At 38.7% G+C, this 27809-nt stretch overlaps 1 protein-coding gene across 1 annotated transcript; it reads right to left on the bottom strand.

The window, feature by feature from the left end:
- Positions 1 to 769: 769 nt before the first annotated feature.
- On the bottom strand, positions 770 to 26492 carry VIRMA (vir like m6A methyltransferase associated). Its single transcript, XM_023920758.2, has 24 exons — positions 25952 to 26492; positions 23278 to 23393; positions 22948 to 23034; positions 22513 to 22561; positions 21863 to 22031; positions 20846 to 20968; positions 19722 to 20024; positions 17877 to 19029; positions 16344 to 16835; positions 15441 to 15595; positions 13400 to 13482; positions 12850 to 12943; positions 12166 to 12710; positions 11362 to 11597; positions 10376 to 10628; positions 8632 to 8849; positions 7242 to 7374; positions 6627 to 6779; positions 4730 to 4890; positions 4371 to 4467; positions 3257 to 3423; positions 2766 to 3097; positions 1783 to 1926; positions 770 to 1318 (listed from the first exon to the last, which is right to left on the bottom strand). Exons 1-24 carry the CDS (start codon positions 26012 to 26014, stop codon positions 1161 to 1163), a joined length of 5484 nt encoding a protein of 1827 aa, XP_023776526.2. The 5' UTR covers positions 26015 to 26492; the 3' UTR covers positions 770 to 1160.
- Between the last annotated feature and the right edge of the window lie 1317 nt (positions 26493 to 27809).

The following is a 27809-nucleotide window of genomic DNA, read 5'->3' as shown; positions in this document are numbered from 1 at the left end:
GGAGCTCATTTGCAAAGACTGCATGTGTCCTTTAGGCTACCACACCCCACCCTGTCCAAAAATGCAATGGCTACTGAAAATCTGTTAATATTATGAAACCCATGGAGCCCAAAGGAATGCAAACACATCAAACCTTATTTCACTGAATTAATATGAAAATAAATTCAGAATTTAATCAAGTAGTGACATTTCTTTATGAATTCCTACTCCTCTAAGTTTTTCTTTTTGCACTGTATCTCAGTATAAGTGCAGGAACAAAATTCCAACTCTTTATGCATCACTACCTCACTACATGGTTGTTCAGTTATACACCTGTGTCTCTGCCCTCTCCTCGACCATGTCAGACAGAGGAGGGGCAGGGAACAAAGTAACTCCAGGTATTCTAAAGGTATGAGTATCTTGATTTTTAACAGAAAGCTGCTTTCCAATGAAATAACTCCTGTGCTCCTAATGCATAAGCTGGAGTTGCAAGGTAAGTGACGGAATGTTGACTTATTCTCCCTGAAGTTAGTGACAGATTTTATTCAAATTTTACCTGGTGTGGTACTTAGAAGTTTCTAATCTCATTACCCAAGTACAACAAAACCTACATAAATTACATTTACATTTGTATACTTTAACAGATTAATTATTTTCAGTCATTCTTCTATCAGCAGCTACTTCACCTGCTGGCAGATATACCTCATTCATTAATAACCCAGACTGGTTAACAAAAAAACAAAGGAATAAAAAGGGCTAATGGCTCTAAACCTGAGAGAAAAAAACAAAATTGCCTTACATACACATTTTTTAATTTTCTTGCAGCAATAAGTCACACACAAAACACTTGCACCTTTCTTATGGCACAATGAATATTTAAGAAGTCCTTCAAGTCTTAACTCAAAAGAGGTGCTTTACTGAATATTGTCTATTGAAATCCACAAAAAAAAAGAAACATTCTTTCAAAAGGAACAAAAAATTTACAATTGTACACAAAAAGTCTTGAATTTTATTGAAATTTCAAGTCTTGTATCAAACAAAAGCTTTTTCTTCAGACAAAAATATTCTCTTGGTGTCCTCCAGATACCAGAAACTCTGAATTGGTCCATTAGTGACGCTGCTTTCTTTGTCATCTTCACAGAAGTCCACAAGGTTGAGCTCTTCCACCATTAGGTCTTATTTTATCGTGTGAAGGAACGTACATGACGACCTCTTCCACTGCCTCCACTAACAAATTTCCCTCTTGAGCCACCACTGCTACTACTATTAGCACTTGTCCAAGACGGTCCAATTCCTCCACGGCCTCTGGAAGCACGATCGCGAGGACTCGGTCGGTAGCCTTAAAGCAAAGAAAAGTATACTCAGTTGGAAAAAAAAAAAAAAAAAAAAAAAAAAAGCCCTAGGCGGAGTAGCTGCTGCAAAAGCGTAAGAAACAAAACCAGGATGAGATACAAACAGCGTCTGTTTCCTCCTCTTAATTTTCACTTTTCTTTTACGCAAGCATTGCTGCTTTAATTGCGCTATGATTACCATGGAGGTACGAAGACAATCGAATGACAAAAGTCTGAGTGCAAAATTAAGATTCTGCGATCAAGTGTTCAATTCAGCAAGTTTTATGGGTTACAGGGCAGTTCGTACGAAAGCACGTGTTTGACACAGTCTCAGTGACAACTGTTCATATATGCTTAAAACATTTGCTGAATTTCAAGGTGTCTGCAGCATCCTTGCATGGTTTCATTTGTAAAGCAAAAATGAAATTCAAGGAATTCTCTATAGTTCGATGCCCATATGAATACCATGTACCTGCTGAACTTAATGGTCTCAATGGTGGCAGCGGACCCCTGTTAAAATTGCTTTGACCACCTCTACTGTCATTGTAGGTTCCCCTGGGCGTACTCTGTGCGCTCCAACTTGAGCCGCGAGCACCTTCACGACGACTGTAATTTCCTAGATAGGGAGAGAAAAACCAACACACTGTTGAGCAAACATCACTGGATTTGGGTTTCTTCCCATTTTGATCTTCACAACAGTCAAAGCGGTAACATAATATTTATACAATTCAAATAGATAAAGATACTCTGTATCAACATACCTGCAGTATTCCAACTTGAAGTCTATAAGTTATTCTGCACAGAATCAGGGGAACAGAGCTCTTTATCAGGCAAGGACTCAAGTTTAAAAGAATTCACATTATCTAAAGTATTAAGACAGACTCTTATACTGTCAGATTTTGTGGTGAAATAAATTCTAGTATTTTTAACTTTATGAATATAAGTATTTTCTGTTTCTACTTTGCAAGGACTTGCCGTAATTATGGGATGGAAGGAAAAGGAATGCAATCTTGTCTACGTATTAAAGAAATTTAACACTTTGTAGGCTACAATCTCCAGGTTCGCTGAAAACTGCATCTTATTCTTGTCATGATCTTCCATCCTCTTATTCCAAAGCCTCTTTTAAACCCAGAGATGTACAGTGGTGCTTGATTTCAGGAACTACAATGTCACAAAGGGCATGGAAGCACTCCAAGAGTTGCTAAAACAGCTGACTCCTTTTGTAAAAGAGAGGCAGAAAGGCAGCATGAGAAGTCAGAGCCTTGTTTCAGTTGTACAGCTTTGGAGGTTCTCACCTTCAAGAGAATCTTTCCTGCTGCTAAACAACTCATTGCAACAACACTGCTTCAGTAAGGTCTCACACTTGGGATGATGAACTGCTAGGAAATTGGGTTAGTATTACTGAAGCAATTTTAGCATGCCTTTACTCCAGTTCTAATACAGGAACCAACATACCTTTTGAAGCAGGTGGTGTAAAAAACCTGTTCTGACTGTGAAAAGCTCCTCGTCCTCCACGATTCCCTGAGAACCCACCACGCGAAGAAATCTTCTGTGACACTTTTGGTGGCCTTTTGGCTGGTGGTATCCCATCTGGAGCAACCACTTCTTTGCTCTCTGCAGCAACAAAATCATCCACATGCATGGAGGGTGGCCTGCTTGTGTTCTGCTTCCTCTGACGGAAGATATCATGCGGTCGAATTCCTTGTCCAAATCCTCCCCTTCCTCTTCCTCTGGGTGGTGGCACAACATGAGCTCTCTTTGCAGGCTCTATGTACTCAGATTTCCCACTGTCACGACAAACCATGATTTAGTTAGCTAATGTAACACTGTACTTCTGATGGTCAGGCATTCCCCATATTTGAGACGCAATTTGAAAGGTGTTTGACAATTTGACAACATACAAAACAATGCTGAAGACAGCGTTAACCTCATTAAACACATTTTACCTTGAAGTTATGAAGGTCTCATGCTTGTGCTTGCCAAGCTTGAAGCCCTTTGTGGTTTTTGTGCGTCCAGGAGATGATGGTTCTGACAAAAATGACCTCTCCAATTCAGCTTGCAAGTCAAAGTCACTGCAGCCCTTCTCTGACAGTTCAATTAAGTCAACTTTTACCTTCAAAGAGAGTTTAATCAAAATGGTCATTACTAGCACCTCAAAAAAAAAAAAAAAAAAAGAAAAAAAAAAAGAGCAGTAACAAAGTAAAAAATGCAGCAGAGCTGCAGCAAAATTATCTTGCCAGATCTGAACACAAAAGCAGTGAGGAGCGTAGTTCTCCAATATGAACATCTGTCTTGTCACTTAATGACCTGCAATGGAACAATTCTCTTGCTTAAGCTATAGCGCTATTAATTTATTAATGTTTTACTTGAGAAAAAAAATCTACATTTTTTTTTAAACTATAGTAAAAACAAAACTATATTTGCATGTAAATTAAAGTAAAACTGAAAAAGAATTAAAGCAATGCAGTAAACAGAAACTGATTACTTCTCACACAAGAAATTAAGACAATGACAATTCCTTAGTTCTAAAAAACTAGGAATGCTACTGTGTTTTTCACTACTAGCTTTAAAGTGTAGATTATAATAAAGTTTCAACAAGTATGAAAAGCTTTTGTGCACATAGTTTCATTTCCTACTGCCATGTTTCCCAGTTTTGTCACATCAGAGCAAATATTTAAATAAAAAAAAGCAAATCTATCAGGATTGTGGATCTTACTGCAATGACAGAGGACAAGCAAGGAGAAGAAACGAAATCACATTCTTTTCTACATTTAATACAAACTGATGAAAAGCCTCAATAGCAGTGCAAAAGCAGTTTAGGACCGACACAGCAACTGTTCTCCTAGGGTACTGCAAAAGATCCCAATTTTGTAGCGGCTTCCAAGTCAATCCAAAGGCATTTGATAACCCATTTAACAAATTCCAACCTCTCTATCTGGGTGAAGTTAGAAAGGTGAACTCAGGAAAACAACCATTTGGCCATATGAATTTCTGATGCTACTAGTTGAGATTAACCCTCATTTTTAAATCCACTTCAGATACGTTAATGAAGCCTTTTACCATATCCAGGTCAGTGTCTATTTCTTCAGCCTGAAAGGGTGAGAACCACATGGACTTCAGCTGGTCATCCATCACATCTGCCAACACGTATGTAGTCCTACAACAAAACAATGCCAAAGGCCTGTTTGGTTATGAACCACAGCCAACTGCAAGCATACACAGCACCACAGAACCTGGGGTGAACACCACTGCCTTACCCGGGATACTCACGTGATGTTAAATACATTGGACTAGTGGGTAGTAGTGACAACAGTGCTCTTTAGATCCCGTTTTTAATATACTTAATTTATGTATGCATAAATTACTCCATTTTCTCAAATAAATTACAGGCAGACTGCTGACACACTCAACCATTTTACCTGTTGTTAAACAAATTCTGAAGAGAGTCTGGAGCAGAAAGAGTAGGCTCAATATCTTGGTCACTCAGTGGACAAGAATCACCTGCTGATTCCAACATCTGTCTTACTCCAACAATGTTGTCCAGCAAGGATTCAAGGCCATCATCTTCCTTAGAACGATCCTATCCAACACAGAACAAGTCAGATGTTTTTCCCCTCCTCAGAGAAAGAGTAATGTTTTGCTTATTTATTAAAAAAGGGGGAGGTACTATACAACATTCTATCTAGCCACAGACAGTGAAGCTAAAACACCTGAGTACACAAACAACAGCAGAAGGCTCCTCAGTGTGGCATTAAACAAACCATGTCACCACATGCACGTTCTAGGTTTCATTCCCAGCCAATGCAACAGTCTTTGTAACATCCCAAGGAAGACACTGCCCCAGGTTTTATTTAAGAAGCTCTCTGTTAAAGCATTCCAATGTCCCATGTCTGCCATTCCTTATTCAGAACAACTGTGGCTTTTCATCCCTTAACTAATAGATGTAGGCAGCCAGAGAAGGAACAGGACAGAATATAGCACTTGAAAGTGTGAAAATGAAGTGAAAGTGAAATGAAGTGTGATCAACAGGCTGTGGAGCAGCTGTTTCATGGGCTCTCTTGAACTAGTCATCTACTGCATGGCTGCCATCAGTTACACAAAACCAGATTTGAGTATCAGAGTTAAGTTTGCAATTATATTATAATTGCAAGTAGTATTAATAATAATATAATTAATCATAGAAAAGTTGGATGCATTGAATTCTGCATGGCCTCTAGTCCAGTCCCCACCATCACTGCTTGAAGCAGCTATCAAACAAAGACAGATCAGGTCAGCCATTACTTCATCCAGTCATGTCTAAAAAAAGTTCCAGTGACAGAGCGCCCACAGCCCAACTGACCTGTTCAGTTCTTCACTTTTCTCTCAGTGATTTTTCCCCCCCACCCCCTGCTAATGTCAACCTGAACCTCTGGAGCCACAATTTGGGGGCATTACCCTTTATCATTTGGAATTACCAAAAGAAGTTTGATTCCACCATCTTTGTTACTATCTCCACAAACAGCTGTGGCAAACTCTGAAATAGCTCCTGAGCCCTCTACACCAGAGGCTGAACAAGCCCAGCTTCTTCCTCCTCTCTCTAGCACACGTGCTGTAGGTGCCTGACCACCTCAGTAGAACCCTCTTCAGTTTCCCCAGGTGTCTCTAGAACTGGTAAGAGGGCAAAGCTGGTCAAAGGTGAACACAACACTCCACGTGAGAGCTCAGCAGCATCCCGTGGAGGGAGACAATAAGGCCCCTGGATGTGCTGACCATGCTCCTTCCAGGATGGATCAGAACACACCCTCTCCTGTTTCTTGTGACCATGCACTGTCGGCCCACATTTAACCTATCAACCAACATAACCACCTGGCCCTTTTCAGCCCAGCCTGCAACAAGGCATGGGATTATCCTGCTTTCACTACAGACTTTTGCATTTTTCCTAATGAACCACAGAAACTTTCTGCTAAATCAATCCTAAAGCATTTATTGACATCTCTCTGGACTGAGGCTTTGCTATATGTCAGATTAGTCACTCCCCCTCCTACTGGCATCCACAGATTCACTGAAAATGTATCCATTGTTCAGGCCTCTGATGAAAACATCCAACAATATCCAGCCCCCAGAATTAATTCCACTCCTTACCAGTCATCAGTAACATTGAGCCACTGCTAAGATGGGGTCCCTGTTGTTTATTACATCAATAATCTGCTTCACCACTACCCTACACCCTCTGCTCGTAGGCATGTGCTGCCTTCCGTGACACCTTTAACTGCCTGGGCTCTCAGGATGTGCTAATAGAAAACTTCAGCATCAACTTGATTATTTGAATTCTTTTACCATAACATGTTTCTCCAGATCAAGAAGCAGGTTTTCTGGGGTCTCTTCTTTGTTCTGCAGTAGATGTTTTAACTCTGCAGTGGTAAGACCCAGTGTTCTGCCTGAATGGGATCCATCTGTTTCCATAAGGCTTCCATCATCTCCACAACATCCCTGAAATATTTAACAGGGAATAAGTTGGGGGATAAGTAGTCATAAATGCTCAGTATTTCTGGACTGCAAACCCCTTTGAATTCAAGCACACATTAGAGCAACTCTAGCAAAATTGTTATCTCTTGATTTAAAAACAGTACACATCAATACAGCAGCTCTCTAACAGGATACTGTCAAGCTAAAACTGGGAAACCACGCCATACTATTCACTTAGGAAATCAGTATGAACCAATATGCCTTTCTTCCTACTGAAAAACCCTCTTACTGACCATACATCCTGCCTAGCTTTCACAGATTTCATTAAAAACTAAAGACGGCACTAACACACTACTGATGGAAAAGCCTTACCCAGCAATCTGCAGAATCAACTGCTTTCTGAAATAATTGTTCCTGAACAAGCCTCACACTGCAGATTTCAGAGAAATGCAGCTGAGTTTAAGCATTCAATACATATTCACTTACCAGTGTATCAGAGTTTAGAATCTGTCGCATAAAATCCAAAAATGAAGAGGCCAGTTCACCTGTGTCTTTGCTGAAACTAGTTATTACTCGCTTTAATACAGTGTACAGAGCATTGTTGTGTTTTCTTAGAGAGCTATTTTAAAAATAAAAGGAGAAAATAATTTATTAGTACACACATTGTGACTGTTCCACCATACCTGATTATGAGAAAATGACATATATGCAAAATAAACTTGGCAAATTTTACAATTATCAAGTTCAGCCATGATTACAAAGCCAGAGCTTCATTGTTTTCTCTGTACTAGACTCCTGTTTTCACCAGCACTGTCTGCAGATATTTCAGACTGCACATATACAGCTATATACACTACCTCCAAAACATTCAAGAAATTACAGTTTCATCTTTGGCAGAAAAGAGACTAAGTACAGAAATATGCATTTGCACAAGGACCTTTATGTATGAAGCAGGGTCATGCGTGCAGCTACAATTTCACTCCATCCCATGATATCCAACTGCAGAAAACAAACTGTAAAGGCTAGACAAACAGAAATAGCAAGGCTGTGCACTGAAGCTGACAGCTGGACACATGGGATCACAGAAAGAACAGCATCTGTAACTTGCTCATTTTTTGTTGGTGATTGTAAGGCTTCTTGCATCCAACAGCATGACTTTTAAGTGTTTTGAACAACCTTGTATTGATACAGCTCCTTTTTCTCTCTGCAAATATCACTTTTTTGCCTCTGCACTTCAACTTCAGCGAACAAAACAAGTCCAAATATAGGACAAAGAATCAAGTGTCAAAACAACACAATATTGTCCAACACATGTATGTATTTTGTTCACAGTGAGTAGAGTTAACAAAAATAGTTTGGGAAAAAAACAACTCTTTTCTAAAACTGTAATTGTCTGGAGGTCGAAACACTCCAGAAGTGTAAACTGAATCCCCTAAAAATAGAGGAATTAAAAACAGTTCTCCAATGTTCCAGATGAGAGCTCTTTGAGTGTCTCAAAAGAGAAAGAACAAGAGCACTATAACTCATTCTAATCCTCCCACCTTGGAGTGGGGAAACAAAGTGTACAAACCTGTTTTCAATGTTCTGTTTCTTTCTTGAAAGTAAAGTGCTCCTGTATGCATACTGCAAAAGTTATTCAGACCGTGAAGAAAGACCAAAATACTGAATAAAACACTGAAGCCCCAAAGAGAAACAAAAGTTTAGTTTTGTTTTTACACAAAAGTTTTAGTTTTGCCTTATCCTCAACATTTTCTACTAAGCATGTTTTTAAACAATTTTACAATTGTTTTAAAACATGCTTAGTAGAAAATTAAAATTTAATTACAGTTAAAATTTAACTATTTTCAGCTGTCAGTGATATCATAAAAAACCATACCTCTTCAAGTGATAGAAGCCATAATCATGCTCTGTAAGGAACATCATTGTTCGGATGCATGTCAGCAGGCAACTGTAACTGCTCTCAGAATTTGTTAATGTTTCCATCAGACAGTCACAAATTAAGGGCATCAGCTCTTTGCTTGGTAAGGAGTTGGAAAGCTGCTCTAATTCAGACACAGAGCCTTCTGTTGAACTTGGTAAAATAAGTGCAATATCCTAAAAGAATGATCATTATACGTATAGTAAAAATGCATTCTGTATGCCTGCAGTAAATATAAACCTTACATGAAGTCAGAAGCACTGGGTTCTTTCACTATCATAATTTTATTCCAGTATTTCAGTTATTACTGACCAGCAAAATACTAATCTAGAGTATTCTTTTTGTTCAGTTCTGTTAAGGGTTACAGACCATTATTTATTTCTAAAACATAAAAGCTTCAAATTCTGAAATATTGCAGCAGAGCTGAAATTAAAGCCAAATAGTCACTGGGTAACATACACAGTTTCCTACCTAGATATAGTCAGTGTGTCTCTCAATCTCAAAACACTGGCCAAAGAGGCTGAAGTTCCTTGGCTGGTTCAGCTTGGAGAAGGGAAGACTGAGGGGTGACCTCACAGCAATCTACAAGTGCTTTAAGGGGAGCAGCAGAGGGGCAGGTGCTCTCCTCCCTCTAGTGACCAGCGACATGACACAAGGAAATGGAATGAAGCTGCATCAAGGGACATTCAGGTTGGACATTAGGAAAAGGTTTTTTCACTGAGAGATCGGTCACTGGAACAGGGTCCTCAGGGAAGTGATTAGGCATCAAGCCTGTCAGAGTTTGGAGAGCATCTAGATGACACTATTAGTCATGGTTTAGTTTCAGATATTCCTGTGAAGGGCAGGGAGTTGGACTTGATGATCCTTATGGGTCCCTTCCAATTTGCGGTAGTCTTTGATTCCGTGGTTCTGTGAAAATTAAGCGGCTGCAGATGCTACCTAAGAAGTTTAGGACTTTCTGTCACTTGCATATTTTACATAAAATAAAACAAGATTAATTTTCCCAACAAGTTTGCATGGAGAGATCTTGTTTATATGCATATGGATGATTACCTCTACTGACCAACAACAACCAAATGTCTTTTGTGTAACTGGGTAAGCACTAGATCAAATGAATATATGCACTAGTAAGACAAATAATGACATGCAAATCTGTGCACACATTACTGAGAAACTACAAGGCCAGTCTATGAATCAATTCTCAACTAAAATTTCTTACCTTGCTCTAGTAACTTCTGCTTTTTTTTAATGGAGGAGTTTTACAGTACCAGCACAGCATACATATATTTGGAATACATTTTCAAGAGGTATCAGTTAGTCTACTTAGAGATACATATTTATTTAACTAGGTAAGAAGTGAACAGTGACAAGTTTTGTCAGTGGCCCACATGGAGAAATGGCATCCCTCTGTCAGCTGATGGGACAGGAAATCTTTGTGCCATTCAGTTTCTGGTCTCTATGCACACAATGCAGAAGACATGTCACAAAATGGAAAGTATTTACATTCAAGAACAAGAAGGCAGCACGTCTGCCAAAGTAGTCAACCATGCTACTTGTAAATGATGTAAATGAGGTAAAAAATGTTGAAAAAAAAGGGGTACTTAAGAAACAACCTCATTTAATTTGCCTCCTACAATAATCAACATACATTAGGCAATATTTTATATATATATATATATTATGCATTAAATATAGGAAATACCTGATCACAGAGGGACTGCAAAAGGGAAGTTATATATTCAGCACACTGTTGATGAGTGACATTGTCCCCAGCTGATCGCATCAAAGCCAAGAGCTCCTGGAAAACCTCTGCATATTTTTCATCTCCTTTAGTAGTTCCACTGATAAGATGCAAAATAGCCAATTTACAAGCTTTATGTGAAGCCAGGGCATCCAATAAAGCAAGCAGTCGAGTGGTCTGTCCAGTGTACTGCTTCTCTTTATCTTCTGTGTTGCTGAAAGAGTATCAGTGCACTGTTAAAAAGCTGGTTTAAAGTGATCTAAGAAACTATAAAAACAACCATCACAGGAATAATATAAATCTGCATTTTAAAAAAAATCACCTAGTTTGCATACTTAAACTTACAGTTCCATTTATTTTTTGAAAACTGCTCAACTTTCACTAAAGAACTTCTGGTCACATCATTAATTAATCTACTATGTATTTAACATACTGTATTGTATCTAACTGTGTAAGATAAATATGCCGTTACATAAACAGTATCTAAGTGTACAATTATGCTTTAAAGAAAGAGTACTCATAGTTTCAAAACCCTTTGAACCTGTATCATTAAATTTCCTCCAGTTTACAAACATCTATACACATATGTAATCCCAGTACAGCAACCTTTACTGGCCTACTCTTCTTATTTATGTCATACAGGTCCTTAAAAGCACTTTCAGTCGAGATGAGGCTTTGCAAGGACAGCCTCAAGAAAATCTTCCTAAAATACTTACCATAAAAATGCAACATGAAACTGTCTACATCAAAACTTAGAGGTATGAGCTGGTTCTCTTTCAACATTAAGCATTATCAGGACACAGCATATAGCACTGGAATGAGAATTCATTGATCCCATGATGAATAAGATTTCCAAAATTACTTTCGTCCTGCTAAATCTACTGCCCAAAAGCAAGGTGAATTTAACAGTTCATTAATGGAATCTTAGCAAGAGAAAACAAAAATACCTTTGGAGGTCTTCTACAATTAGATCCAATACCGTCCTCATGATGAGAAGAGCAGTAGGTGAAGCCAAGTCACACAGCTGAACACAAATCCGCCTCAACATGTGCTGAATGGGCTGGCAAGACGAACCGGAGAAAGAGCGAACGATCTCTTGTATCAGCTTGGCCTGCACGTGGAGGTGCATACTCCACAGCTTCCTGGTGTTGAGTGCCACTGCAATATCATGGGCTTCAATTACCTGCAGGAACCAAAGGGCAGGAGGGTTCTTCCTGTCAATTTTTATGTAAGACCTGAATTCTATCATAATGTATAAAAAAGATGAAGTACAAGTACTGCCCTCATAAAAATAGGGAATGCCATTTTCATTATCACCAAATGACAGGGCATGAGCCAGCAAATCAGGTATTCCTTCAGAAGCATGGATTATCACACATCTTTTATGCTTACTTATGAAAGATCACAAATTCAAGATCCATGACAAAAGGAAGAAAAGCCTTAATATACCAGCATTCAGAGTTAAATTAAAAGCTTCAGAGTCATTTAAGTAACAGAACAGGAGTCTAGATAATCTCACAAGGCACAAAAGAACAACATATGACTGCTAACTTAAGAAAAATGCTCCAAATAACACCAATTTTGTTTCTGCTGAAAAAGACATCTATAAAGAATCTGTATGAGCACAAACGCTTTACAACAACTTCAATTCATCCTGTATCATACATGTATCTGTTTTTTCCACCACTACAAAAATGGTCAAAAGGTTATATATAAATAGTAAAAATTCTTTAAATACATCTAAGTTATACCTGAGTAGTCTGCATGGGCAGTGGAAGAGGCAACAATTCGGAAAGCAATATAAGTCCAGAGAAAAAGCCTTCAGGAATTCTCAAAATTGATGAGAGAACCTCCTTCAGCATTAAAGACCAAGTATTGTTCGCCAAAGTTTCCTCAGAAATGGTAAGTTTTTCATTAACACCTTGTGTAAAAGTCAGCAGGATATCAACAATGTCATTCTGGATTTTTTGTTCATCGCTATCTAAGCGGCCTGAGAGAGGAATAGAGCAGAGGAGCATGTGTAAGGAAACGAGTGCTGCAGGAACACGCATGTCCTTGAATTCAAAGGATCCACCCCGCAGCAGTTCTGTTAGCATGGTTTTAAGGAGAGTAAGTGTACAGCGGGCCATGGAAATGGTAGTAACTCTGTGCAGCGTGGTGCCCATGTTGACGTGGAGTCGCCAAGGCTGAATAAGGATGCTGTTCAGCTTCTGTAACACCCGGATGAAGGTGTCCATTCCCTCAGAAGAGAAGAGCTGAATAACTGCAAGATTCCATTTAAGGTCCTTCTGTTGACCTGTACAGAAAAGAAATAACATTTCTGTATTTCTAATTTCTCCTGGGCAATCACAGTTACGCTTTAGCCAGCTTTAAGTAGAAGACTCAGAAAACTAAGATTTGTACTTCAACCTGATGTACAAATACATCAGCCATACCTTCTACCAGAGGTGGTGGGCATGCAATATGACAAAGAACACGAAGTGCAGTGGGAAGACCGACTCCATCTGGGGTCATCAAACTGTCAATATTCTTTTAGAGGAAAAGAAAAAGAAAAATGGAATGAAGCTGTATTACAAGGAAGGCCTTAATGAGTATATTACTTGCTTAGTATCCAAATTCTGTATTTCTGTAAGTATGTCACAAAATTTAAGTTTAGCTATTTCACCTTTTGGTTAGCAGTCATAAATAAGGCAGAAACAACAAAAAAAAAGAGCATTAACATTTGCATTGTGATTTACAAGAAGATAAGAGATTGAAATAACTAGATCTTTGCATCATATATTTACTTTAGATTTTGTTTCAATAAATATAACAACACAAGACCCAGCCTAGCTCAAAATCTTTAACAGAAACATATCTTTTGGATAACAGTATCTTTTTTTAAATATCATATATTAGTACATATCTAAGACAAAACATCAGACTACAAAAGGTCTGAGCTTTTGAACATAAATAAAAGATAGCATCTAACTATATTTTACTGACCTGCTTGATATATTCAATAAGATTTGGAATACAATTTATTTCAAATCTAAGATTTTTCAAAGGTTCAAGCCACTTGCTGAGCTCTGGGAAAAAAAAAACAACAAACCTTAAGTCAGTGAATTTATGATCATAAAACCTTTTTCAATCAAAATGTCCTTAATTTACACTAAAATCAAGTGTGAAATTTGTGGAGCACATAGTCAGCAGCTGTACCCAGCTAAAAAGCACCAACAAAAATGAAACTTCAGGACAGCAATGTGTTATGCACACTCACAATATTTGGCTCAAGTCAATCAGAAGACAATTGATTTTCATCTCATTTATCTGCATTATCTGTAATTAAACGTTTTTTACAAAAGTCACTAAGGGGCACTGTCAGCTAAAGTAAAGAACTAAAACACATTCCCCTTAATGTACAGAATAGGTTATTACAAACTGAGTACAAAACTTTTATTAAGTTCCCAGATAGAGCCAATCTCTGCCCTGCACTCTACTCATGCTAGAAGTCCTTACAGATTATCAATCTCTCCTAGTCTAGAATAACCTGAAAGACCCTGGTTCCTGAGATAAGAGATTTAAAGATTTAAAGCCGTTGTTCCTGAAAATATTTATAAGAACATGAAGCTCAAGTGGATATGAATTGACAACTCAGACTGATTTCATGATTTAATAAACTAGCCGTGCTTCTCATGAAGCGGTCTGATGATCAAGTAAGGAGCAAAAATAAGAGCATAACAATAACATGACATAACATTTTGAAACTAAGACTTTGAAGAATTCTGACTTCTTTCACTGCATTTAAGTTTTGGAAGAAATTATTGGTATGTCTGCATGAGATGGTTAATCAGTGCAGAGCACAACTTTGGACATCAGAGTTTCAATGTTCAGGTGTCAGAATAGTCCCCAGCAGGGTTTTTCTGAGTGTCCCAGGCCTGATGTGTAACTCAGCACAAGCTGGGAACACACCAAGATACAGTTTGGACATCAAAAGATGCAATAACAGGGTAACATGGACTATTCCGTGCCAACTGGCCTAGATGCCTTAAAACAGACCCAGGATTATTTATTCGTAAAGATCCTGTCAGACTATATCACTGTTCTGGTTCCAGCTGGGATAAATAGAACTTATTTCCCTCCTAGTAGCTGGTACAGTGCTTTGGTTTGGATTTAGCATGAGAACAATGTTGATAACACACTGATATTTTGGTTGTTGCTAAGCAGTGCTTTACCCTAAGTCAAGGACTTTCCAGTCTCATGCTCTGTGAATGAGGAGCTGCAGAAGAAGCTGGGAGGGAGCACAGCCAGGAGAGCAGACCCAAACTGTCCAAAGGGATATTCCATACCATAAGATGTAATGTTTAGTATGAAAACTGGGAGAGTTGCCTGGAAGGGGCTGATCACTTCTTGGGGAGGGGCTGGGCATTGATCAGCAGGTGGGCAACTGCACAATGAATCATTTGTTTTCTGGGGTTTTATCTCTTCTCTCCTTTTTATTACAATTATTATTGTTGTTATCATTAGTATTATTATATGTTACTTTTTTCCAATTATTTATTTTCTTATCTCAATCCACGAGCTTCACTTGTTTTTCCCTGATTCTCCTCCTCATCCCACTGAGGGGTGGATGGCAGAGTGAGTAACAGTGGTGTGGTATTTAACGTCCAGTGAGGGCTAAACCAGAACAATAGCAATAGCAAACAAAAGCAAGATTCAGCTCACTGACAAGTTAGTCCACCTTTACAGAAATTTGCTCTTCTATTATCAACACAGTTTCAGTAGTTTCAAACTTCCTGTAATTATCCAAAATTCATGGTAGCTATTTTACTTCAAAAATAATTTAACTATAAATAATTTCCTATTTAAGTCTCATTAACAGAAAAAAAAAAATTGCATATTATCTCCGTGACTCAACTTATCAGATCCAATTGGAAAAGTAATTTCATTATCCAAGCCAGACAACTATGAAGCACCAACTATTCACATAAAAAAAGATTTCTTCTATACATTCAAACAATTCAGTTGATAATTACACATACTGTACCTTGCAACTTGGTGTTATTTTCATCTGCTTTACAAAGCTTCAGCAAAGGTGCTGAGTGCTGTTCCAGCATTTGGACATCACTGGAAGATTGCACCACCAGCAAAACAAGGATGCAGGCATAATTATAAGCAACTGACTTCTTAGACTTTGAATCTCTGAAACAACAAGGATTTTCTTTAGATCTCAGCTAATACAACTGGGTATCTGTTAGATTTTCATTATCTGACCCCTAAAAATCTACCTACAGAACTTTTACATTCACCAAGGATTGCCCCATATAACTATCAGTGAAAGAAATCCATTTTCCTCCTATGCTTTTTGAACACTCTCTGCTGCATTATACACATTATACACATTCATATTTGCTTCAACATCAACAAACTATGAGACCCAGTCAAGTGGCATGCAAGTATTTCTATGTAAATTCATCTGTTTCACAAATCATTTTAAAATCACTGCTACCTAAAGTAGTACAACTGCCTGTCCAGAGAAAACAACGACTGTATTTAACATCTCCAAGAACTTGAAGAACTGAGAGATTCCCACCCCAGAGTAATGTGTAGTACTCTCTCTGTACCCAGTCAAACCTTTTGCTTGTTTCACAGGCAACATTTTATGCTTGAATGAAAACTGCCTACTTACTGATTTTTTGTCACATAACCAAAAGTTTGCCCTACATATATTACAAGAACTTTGTTGATGACCTACACAGATTTAGGGTATTAAGTACCTGACTACAAATGACAGGCCTGATTTTGTATTACATGCTTCTAGTTAAAAGTTCTCTTGGTTTTAAATAAAAACATCAGGATCTAAAAGAAAAATATTTTAGATTTACTGAATAAGAGATAGATACTTTTAAAACCAAAAAAAATAAAGGAAATAAATAAATGCATACATTACCCTAAAGCTTCTTTGGAATAGTACTCCATTAAAGTAATAAGACTTTGGAGATTTTTTTCCAGACTGAATACATGCGCCACAGCAGATCTTCCCACAGGGTTAAAGGTGATCAAGTAAAGGTTGTGAAGTGTTCCCAGCAGATCTGAGTGGTCAGTCTCCTCGCTGGCTGTGCACCGCTGGAAGTGGCAGAACAATTCTGAAATGCACTGTAATGTCTGTGTTGAATGGAGGAGCCACAGGGCAAAAGTGTCCTCGTTGGCACCGTCTGACTGCAGACCTTCCTCTTGTTCTGGATCAGAAAACTGACAAAGTGCTCTAACCAACAAGTTTGTTGCTTCGTGCTCAGAAATAAAGAAAAGAAGACCCTTCTGTGACTGTGCCAGGAAACGCAATATATCTCGGATAGCCTGAAGCACACCTGGATGTGCACCTGTCACTGGAAGAGACAGCAGCAAAGTAATGCATTCCAAGAAATGGTGACTATGAAGATATCTGAAAAAAAAATAAATACAAAACCAGGAAAACAATCAACAATGCTACAAATATTTGTCAACACTGCACAATAACATTATATAAAACTATATATCTCCTAACTTCAGTACTTATTGCCCTGTGGACTACAAGAAATAATAACTAATTATGAAGTACTACAAAATTTAAACCTTGCAAAATGTAACTGCTATGCTATTTACAAGAAAAATGTCCTAAAATTCTGATCTCCATTAAACCCCCCCCACCCCCCCCAAAAAAACCCCTCAACCATATCTACACACAGAACAGGACACTGTATTTTATTAAATTGGCTGCATCTGAAAAACCACCAATGCCAGATTCAACATTTAAAATGTGCTAGGAAATCAATCATTATATCTAGCAGGCAATTTTTGAATACTCTTTGTATGTAGATGTTTATATTCAGCCATGAGCTACACCACTGCTACTAAAGAAATCAGTCAGCGTTTAGAGAAACACTTTCTAGACAGAAACTTGCTAAGAGAGTAAGAACGCATGGGATGTTTTAACTGGCTGAAGGCAGGAAAGCCTCAGCTGCTCTGCCTGTGCTGTGAAAGTGAACTATAGTGATAAACTGCATGACCTTTTCATGAATCTGAGGCTGGTTTGCATCTTGCCACATGCAGACTGAAGAATTCCAGATCTATTTTATCCATACACAAAGACATGTTCCAAGATGTCAAATGAAACATTCTAGATTTACAACCATTTTAAAACAGGACAGCACCTAGCATAACCTGTCAGCATCTACAAATGCAACTGAAGGACAAGCACATTACTAGTAATAAGGAGATGTTAACTTCTGGCTAAGTGCATTCTAGGTCAATTGAAAGCCAAGAAAATAACAGGTACATAAACTTACAAAACTCTCTCAGACCTTACATGCACAATCTAGAATCTTCCAATAAAGAATTAAGTGAAATACCTAGCAAAGTGTTATTCAAAAAAGTCACCCTTGAAATATACCTCTATCAAGCTGGAGGAAATAGACTCTAGAAACTGAATTTGCAAGTGCCATACCTAAACAGGACAGGGTAAGGATCATCCCTTTCTGGAGGGCCTGTAATGCGTGCCATGGTTGGGAAAGATTTCACAGGTGGCTGAATCATTGTATGAGGAGCAGTTTCCATCAAATGGAAGATCTCTTCAAGAAGACTAACAAGTTTTTCCATGTCTCCTTCGCTTATATTAGAAGATTCCAAAAGATGATCCATGTCCATAGGAGCTTCCACATCATTTTCATATTCTTGGTTGGTTCTTTCAAGTCCTGACAAGTCCTGGTCCTGCTCTGGCTCTGTGTGATTAGGAAGAGGAGGAGTGTTCTCTGCTAACTGATCTACCACCTTTTTAATGTCTGACAGAATCTCATAGAAGTGACATTTCTGGAGAATTGCAGAACCAGCTGTAACAACTCGCACAGTCTGATCCAACAGTATGAGTTCCAGGAGTTTCTGATAACCACTTTTTTCATGTGCATCTGTGCCACCTCTTAGAAACATTTCCATTCCCTCAGTCATACTAATGACACTATCCAAAGCTTTAAAAGCATTAAGTTTAAGGGAGGATGATACATGATCTGCAAACAACAGTTCAAACAACACATTAATAACTCCTGCCTGCAAGAGTGCTGTTATTCCTTGAGTCCCACATTCTGCTAACGAAGATACCAATTTTGTCCCAGCTTTCAGCTGTCGAACATTCAAAGCAATGGGCTGTTTGAGAGCCACCTGAAGGTTTAAAGCTTGTAGTGTCCAGTCTACTAGCTGGGCAATATAGTCTTGCTTTGTGTCTTTCACCAGCAGGTAGCTCAATTCTTTTACTATTAAACTTGGAATTTCTTCTAATGCAGTGACCCACTTTGCACCCCTTTCCTCCTGATATAATTCCAACAATTCAGTTAATTTAAATGAGGCTTCCACTGCCCCTGAACCTTCTTTTTCTTGATCTTGGTCCTTAATTTTAGCAACTTCATTTTCAAATACAGTCTTGTAAGGGCAGCTGAAGTATAAAAGAGGTCCAAGCTCCTTTTCAAAAGGTTCATATGTCACAGGAGGCACAGATGCCAGATCCTCAGGAGTATATTCAATATCAAAGCTTGGATACTTAAATGTTTCACGTTCCAGATCAGCAATTACATCTTCATCACTTGAAATCTGCTCATAGCCATCATCTCCTAAAAACAGAAAGATTAAGTTACCAAATCAGTTATGAGTAAACCAGTTCATAACTGCAGAAAATATCATCCTAATACAAAGTAGTGATTCATTTTACACAAATATTACTAGCTAGAGAACAATCACACACTGACACATACAAAAAGCCTTCTCTTTCAAGACACAAGTAGAAAATCACATCTGACAGGCATTTTTTATGTAATAATGGAGTCATTTAAAAGAATATATAAAGCAGAAAGTTTAACTAGAGTACACATTACTACAAGTACACTGTCCAATTTTCTTCCAACGACTGCATCTATCATATAACTTTTAGCCTGAAATTTTTGCATAGACATGGGTGTGAGCATTAAGTAATATAAGATGACAACTTTATTACATGAACAACTTCATTTGGTTTTTACTTAATCTTCCACCACTTTCCTACATTTTTACATAAAACACAAGATTGAATGTTCATTCTCACCTACAAAACTGTATCTATTTTTCTCTATTTATAGAAAATTTTGCTATAAAAGAATAAATATTCCACAGGAAAATATTGTTCTTGAGAGATGTCACAGCCACAAGTAAGAACGATGCAATAACTAAGGGGAAAATATCCAGTTCCCTTTGCACATACTCATCATGAAGTAGCTGCCATCAAAATTTCATAAACCTCAATTTTTTTTCTAAACTCTTTACAACTTACCATCACCTTCTTCCTCCTCTTCACCCTCTTCTTCATCTTCATCATCTTCTTCCTCCTCCTCTTCTTCCTCATCGGCAATGCTCTCTACTGTATGACCATCATCATCATCATCATCGTCATCATCCTCATCCTCATCCTCCTCAACATCCACATCATCATCATCTTCCCCTTCTTCTGGTTGATCTTCCTCTACTTCTCCATCATCAGAATACTGGCTTTCTTGATGAATGGATGTTCTATCAGGAGAAATCGGCTCAAAGTAATCCTCTCTATGGTCCACATCATCTTCTTTTTCCCCAACCACTAAAAACAAATACAAAGTTTCAGAAATAAGAGCATTTTTCTGAAATCCAAAGATATTAAACAGGACTGGCCCTATGAGTGGATCCCATCTGGCCCCATATACCAGGATGAGCATTCCCTCCTTGATTACTGAGGGTTCATTCTGCCCCATGTCTGTCTTCCAGCCCAGAGTACCTGGAAAGTAACTGATGTTCGTTTTAAAGACTGAGGCAAAGAAGTCATTAACTACCTCAGCCTTTTCCACATCCTTTGTCACCATGTATCCCCCTGCACCCAGTAAAGGAGATTCTCCTCAGCTCTCCTTTTTTTTTTGCTTATGTATTTATAGAAATATTTGTATTGTCTTTAATGGTAGTATATATGCTTTAGGTGTCTACATCACATATAATAGAGATGCAAAAAATAGCATTTTGCAAATCTTCACGTGATTTGACTGAAAACAATCACTTAGTTCAGCAAGACTATGAATATGGAGAGTTCTTGTTACTTCTAACCAATACAGAGACTGGGTAACTTGGTAGATGCTGCAGAATAATGGAAAAGGACAATGGATACCAGAGCCAACAGAAAACTTACATAAAACATGAGCAGCATGTTCAACAGTGTATTGGTTAACAACCAATATTCTCAATCTACTATCTTTAAAAATTATGTAAATTAACAAACCTGAAACTTTTTTTTTTCCAAATCCATTTCCTAAAACTGAATCTGTCCAGCAGAAGTAACTGCAGACAAGAAATTTCACACTGGGCAGGAACACAGAATTATGCCTCCGCTAAGCAGTGATGCAGCAAATAAAATACAGTCTCTTCTCATTCTACCTGACACTGGCATAGGTTCATCCTCATCATCATCAGGAGGAGGAGGGCCTGGAGGTGTCCTTGGTCCCCTGGGTTGTGGTCTTGGAGGACTGCCATTGAACTGGTCTTCTTTCTCTCCATCAACTATATTTATTGGAAAAATAAAAACTTGCATTTAATGAAACCACAGGAATAAAAGCAGAAAATTTTGGGGTTTCAGTGCAACTTTTCACTGGGGAACACCATTGCCCAGCTTTTATTTTATCTATATTCTGCACTACATGAGGCAAGTTTCTAAAGTCACTTTTGATGAAGTAATTTTTGATGTAAACAAGAAATACATTAATAAACAAGCTTATTAACACTACTTATTATTTTATGTAAAACTTACTTAAAACTTATATGAGTAATTGCCAATTTTGGTTTTGACACTACTCATATTGCAACTCTATCAATAATATCTGAATTGCTTTAAAAAACTAAGTTTACATTTTACTCAACTGGTTTTTACTGTACATAGTATTTAAATTTAGCAGTCTTTTAGCCATACTTTGAATAATAGTTCTAATTTTAAATCTAAAATCAAAATTGAAGCAAAAACTTGACCATGGATTCTATTCATGGGTGTTCTAAAACCAGTGCCAAGCACTCTTCTGTAGTATATTTTACATATCAGATAAGCAAAGTTAACTGTGACTCTAAAATTTTCTTGTTATAATTTTAATACTATTCTAATAACTTTTTTTTAATATTCCAATCATCTACATTATAATGAATTCACACAAGTTAAACTGCATTTTGACCATTCAAAGTAACTAGCAACATATCAAATAAACCACTCTCATAAAAATACTGGATGAGACCTTAAAACCATTCAATATAAATCTAGAAGAAAATATGAAACAAAGGATATAATAAAGAAAAATGAAAGCCACTGTAATCTAAAATTTGGAAGGACTGGGGATTTGTTCTTCTGATGGGGCACTGTAACACTGACTTGTAAAAGAAAAAAAATCTCTGTCTTCTCCCAAGACTCACCATGTTTTGGATTCCTTTTCAATCCAGGCTGTTGCTGGGGAGGTGGAGGCGGAGGGGGTGGTGGAGGAGGTGACTCTCTCTCATGAGTTATTACCCTGTCAACTGAGCCATATATTGCCAAAGTCAGACAGTTGTACCACCCTCTGAGAACCAATCCATCTGTGTTGACCTGTAGGTTTAAAAAAAAAAAAAAAAAAAATTAAAAAATAGCCCTTAAAGACAACTTCTGAACAGTTACTCTAGTATCACTGTATCAGCATCAGCATAAAATCCAAAAGAAAAATCCAACATTAAAATACCTCTTTATCCCACATTTTGAAAGCTGAGAAAATGTTAAACACATCAATCATTGCCACAAATAATCTTTCTCTAAAAGCATTCAATTCCCTGCAGTATATACATTGACTAGATAAATCCCTCATCTACTACAGCCTATTAATGAAAAAAAAACCTGACAAAAAAACAAACCAAAGACAAAACAAAAAACCACAAAACTCTAAAGTAAAGAGTATCTAAACTACAGGCAGGTTTTAGGATAAGGTTTAAAATAATGAACATTTTACACAGTGCTAACACACCACATGAAACCATATTTACACCTAAATGACAGATATGCAGGGAAAGAAGAGGTTTAAATCACATTGCATTACCTTTGCATTTGGCCTAAAAATAATTGAAGTGTTTTCATCATATTCAAGGCTGTAAAGATACAAAGTCATTTTTCATTAATATAAAACAAGTTGACAGAAATAAAACACAGCAGTACTAATCACACAAGCCAACAATAAAACACTGAACAAATACATACAATAGTGAAAAAACACTTCTTTCTACAGAATTCTTTGCATTAATATATACGGGCTCTGTAAACTTGAAAATAACAAACTTTTCTTACTTTAAGCATAAACCTCTGTCCTTCCACACAGATCAGAGGAAAAGAATAAGAACATCACTGGCAAAATCCAAACCAAACACGAAGATCATGGAAGATTCAGGATTTTCTACTGTGCATTCTCTGCACTATAAAAATTTTCAGGAAGAAAAGATTGGTAATGAAGTCACACACTAATCTTGAAAGAACTTACCTTCCCAGCCGATCAAAAACAGGGGCACTTGGTTTGCTAACATTGTTGAAAAACAAGTCCAATTGAAATGAATGGGGGGATGTCTCCCTAGGAACAGAATAAAAGTAAAATTAAATTAGATGAGTCCCTTATCAGAGTATGCAGGACTACCAATGGAAAAAACCCTACAAAATTATACTGTTTAAGTAACGCCCCAAAGTAAGTACAGGTTCACAAACACATGAATGCATTTTACATTTTTACATAGGAAGGTCTATTGAGATACAAAAGTTCAACAAAAAAATAAGAGGAAAGTTTTCCTGAATCTGATACCTGGTATCTTTCACTTACCCATAAGCTCTGTTGTCAGGCAAACTTGTGTGAGCTCTCACTCCTGGAGGAATGACTCGGACTTCGTTTATGTAAACCACACATGGAAAACGGACCACATCAATATTGGTACTTTGCTACAAAACAAAGAAGAGCAAAGTCTAGGAAACGTAAAACACAAACATAATGTACTTGTATTCTCTACTAAAGGAACATGTTGCAAGCTCGGTAATAAAATTCAATTCTGTAAAAGGCTAAACACTGATAAATGTTGTTACAGAGAAAAATAGCATTTTTAATGTAATCTTGGCACTTTTCATATCTTTAACACTATGTTTTCATAGAAAGTGTTACTGGTTTAATTACTTAATTTACTACCTTTATTTGCAATAATCTCTTAAACAGTAACAGGTTGTTGTTTTCCAGACAGAAGATATGCGTGGTGTAATTTTAAACATTAGCAAATTTCATATTTCAAGTGTAATATTAAAAATTTTAACAATACTTTGTCAGTTTTTCTAGATCTGTATAAAAAGTCCACAGGATATTTATTTTTTCAGTTTTGCAACACCTGAAAACCTTTAGCAAATATCATTCCTGTTTACCACACAGAAACAGCAAGTATAAAGAATTATTACACCCTCCAAAAAGTTATTTGAGCAAACTAGGAAGTTATCAAACTTACAGCGATTTTCCATGTAGCAGCTACTAAATAATTAATGCTGGACATCTTCTCTCACTAAATTCACTGCATTAGATCCTATTACATTTAACCATTTTTAGCATATATATGCCCATAAAACAGTACACACATAAAACTTTATATTCAATTGTAAACATATAAAGACCTTCTTAACAGCTCAGAATCATGTTTCAAATTAGCAAGGTGAATTAGCATAGGTAGGAAAAAAAACCCAAACCACTGATCTGTCTATTAACACAACTAAATAATGAATATTGATCTGTAGTCAAAATGTATCTCTTTCACCATAATCAGAAAGCAAATGAAACCAGCAAAAAGCAAGTACTACAATTTTTAGAAAGCTAGTAAGCAATGAAACAGACAAAGCAGAGTTTTAAAAACAGCTTTTAAGATACAGTTTGGAGCATGTGTCTTCTAAAAAATCTACACAGACATTTTTTAACACACAATACAACACCTTGGCCTGTGGGCTGACATGTCAGAAGCTGGATGGTGGAACCAAGGGAATCCTGCTAGGACAGAGAGCCCAGATGCACAAAGAGGAACAGGATGAGTACAGCCTGCACTGGAGTGAGGGCTGAGGGAGCTCATCTGTGCCTCTAAAAAAGATCTGAGTCATGCAGGAGACAGATTTCTGGAGGAAGGACTGCTCTGGGGAGCTTCATCCACAGCAGCACCACCCAAATAAAGACAAATTCCTCTTTAAATGATACAGGATTATGCACTGACAGCCATGCATCAACATCACCAACACACCAAGTGAATTCAACCCACTTTTGCTACCAAGCATTAAAAAAGACCCTACATCAGAACTGCTCAACAGCAGTTAAACTGCATAGCTAAACCAAGTATGTAATTTTATTCAAAAACACAGCAGTACTTTTCAAGAACTGTAAGTTCCAGTGCAACACTCATAATCCACAAAGTGGAAGAATTGGTGTAACATAAAGAAGGCTTTCAAGAAACACATAAAATACTTAAGGTTCAAGTTTGGCCAATGACTGATAAAAATGAAAGTGACAGAAAATTATTTTAAAAGAACACGATTAAAAATGTTCAACAAGAGAATATGGGGTCCTGGAGAGGAATTGGAGTGGCTACTGTTTCTACCCAGGGAAACAGCACTGGGCAGCATTCCCCACCTAACATTGTCTTAAATAGTGGAATTAAAAATATATTTGGGCATAGCTGATCCAGACAGCTAGAAGATTCCTGAATAACTTTCCAATTGCATTTGAGTTCAAAATACTCCATTTTCTTTCCCTAATGCCTATCCATGAACATAGTCTAGTTATTCTGTGACTCTGAAACGTCTTTCTCAAGTTACAATACACAATCACTTTTCCTCCCCCATTCTTCCTCCCTGAACAGCACATCGAGCTCAGCCCCGAACAAATCTGCTGCAAGACCAGCAGTTTCAAAGATGCTCAGGATCCCAACAGCCTCAAAGTTGAAGATTTGCACGACCTACCACTGCCAAAAAAGCTTGAAATACCCATATTGTGCAAAGTAAATAAGTGTAACGGAGTATCTCACAAACACACAAATATTCCTCCTCATCATCAGCTACACAAGAGCATCAGGAATCTCACAAGCGGCAGGGCATGGCCTTCTAGTCGACTTCTTTCATTATCGCCTTCTCGAAGCACGTTTATCTTCTTTGTTCTCCGCTCTCCTCCACTCCCCGACACCTCCAAATCTCTACTCCTTTCCCACCACCCTCCGCCCTTTGCCAGCAGCACCTGGGGCTGCCAGGACAGCGTCTCGAGCAAGGTGTCGTGTCAGGCGAGGCGGGAAGGAGGCGGCAGCCCGGCCCCGACGGCACCTGCCTCGGTGCTGCTCCTGCCCGACCGCCGCCGGGGCCCCCCCCAGCGGGGCTTCCGCACGCCCGGGAGGCCCCGGCGCGAGCAAGGAAGCGCCGGCAGTAGCCCAGGAGAAGGGAGAGGAGGAGAAGGGAGGTGAGAGGAGACGCAGACCCGAACCCCGTTTTACCTCCGCGCTCTGGTGCTTGAACGTGTCCAGGAACAGCAGCTCGGTGGCGGCATCCGCCGCCATCTTGGCCGGGCCGCAGGGGATGCGCTTCCGGCGCGCGCGCGAGCGCTTCCGGGACGCGTGGGGCGGGTCCCGGCCGCCCTCAGCGCCGTGAGGGGAGACAGAGCCAGCGTCACCTCAGCACTCACGGAGTCACAGAATGAATTCGGTTGGAAAAACCTCTGAGGTCGTCGGGTCCAACCTTTCACCTACTAAAACTCGCGCAGCAGTCGCGGTTGTGAGCAGCGGGGCGGTGTCCGCAGACCCAGGCCCCGCCGGTCGTCACCGCAGTCCGCGCCGAGCCTTTGGCTCCGCTCTCTTTCCCAAGCTCGCTGCTTGTTAATTTCAGCCCCGCCTGAGAAATTTCCTTTGCAGGTTTTGCCGTGCTTAAAACAAACTCTTGTCAGGCGAAGAAGTTGTTACTTCCCTCAAGTTCCTGTAGCACAATTCCTATCAACCTTTCCGCAGTGTCAGATGTACCTGTTTAGCATCCGTTGCCCTTCTGCAACAGCAATCAAGGAAGAAAGAAGGAAGGAGAAAGAAGGAAGCTTCAGGAAAATGGCGGAAATAAGTATGAGGGCACATGAGTCTCTTGAAGTGTTGGGGGCGGAGGGCTGTGAGCTCCTTGGCAAGAAGAGTGGTGTGAGTTGTTTCAGAACTGCTTAGTTACAGTAAATGAAACAAAAGGACACGTGGTGGGAAATCACCAGAACTAATACAAAAATGACAGAAAAGCAGTTACATTGAGATTAGCAAAAGGGCTGGGCAGGTAGACAGCAGAAGGAAACAAAATGATTGCCAGAGAGGAGACGAGTACAGCGGCTGTGTGTTGGGAGGAGCCTTGAGAGGTCGCTTTGCTCCAAAGCACCCCAGTACCTTCCTAGAGATAGCAGCACCGATGTCATCTGGAACGTGACACTTTGTGAAAAGACTATGCTTAACCAGTCCCAGAACAACGGAATGGCCAGGGACAAGTAACTGGAATGGGAGTACACAAATGCCAAGAGCCTGGGCAACAACACAGGAACCTGACCAACTGGTGCACGTTGTCAAACCAGATGCTGCAAGTAGGCAAGAAAGAGGGTGGAATGGGAACTGTGACTGGAAAACAGGTGGTTTAGGGAATGTATTAGCCAAGAAAGAGAAAAATAAAAGGTAATGGCTCTACAGTAGTAATTAGTGACAAACAGCCTCATAAATAAATGAATAAATAAAACAAGAGTTAGCCAGTAACCCAAAAGATATAATGGGAATTAAAAATACTTCCAGGGTATAGTTTCACCTTTGAAAGGGGTTACTATACATAATGGAGCCTGCTGTAGCAATAATTTGGGGAGTCTCATGCTCCTAGATAGGCAGAGACATAAGATGAGACAATAAAGTGGAAGAGGGAGGAAAAAAAATGCATAAGCCAGAACACAATAAATCACAAGTAAAGGAACAGGTGCCCATCCAAAAATCATTCTCACCAAGACAAGGGCTGTGTCTCAAAAGCCAAGCTGGCACTCAGAAAGAAACTGCCTAGGACAGATGATTAAGCTTCACTGAAAGAAGCAGCCAGCCAAGCCAGAACTCTCTCTCTGGTGTGCTCCACTGTGAAGTTATTTCAGAAACATTCTGGATTTTTGTACTAAAGTATAAATGTTTTTCTAAGAAGTTGCAGTAAACTAAGACCTGAAAGGGAAACTGCACAAAGAAATCCTATGCCATTGAACCCTTCTGCTCCAGGCTAAGCAGAGGTTACAAAGCAAACTCCTTGTGTCAGGACCAACCTCACTCCTCAGATGCTGAGTACAGATCACCGCAGCCACTACTGAGG

The sequence above is a fragment of the Cyanistes caeruleus genome, chromosome 1 (genome assembly GCF_971803275.1).
Source record: "Cyanistes caeruleus chromosome 1, bCyaCae1.hap1.1, whole genome shotgun sequence".
Classification (NCBI taxonomy): Eukaryota; Metazoa; Chordata; class Aves; order Passeriformes; family Paridae; genus Cyanistes; species Cyanistes caeruleus.
Note: the sequence above shows the minus strand (reverse complement) of the source record. Positions and strands in the feature narration are given on the sequence as shown.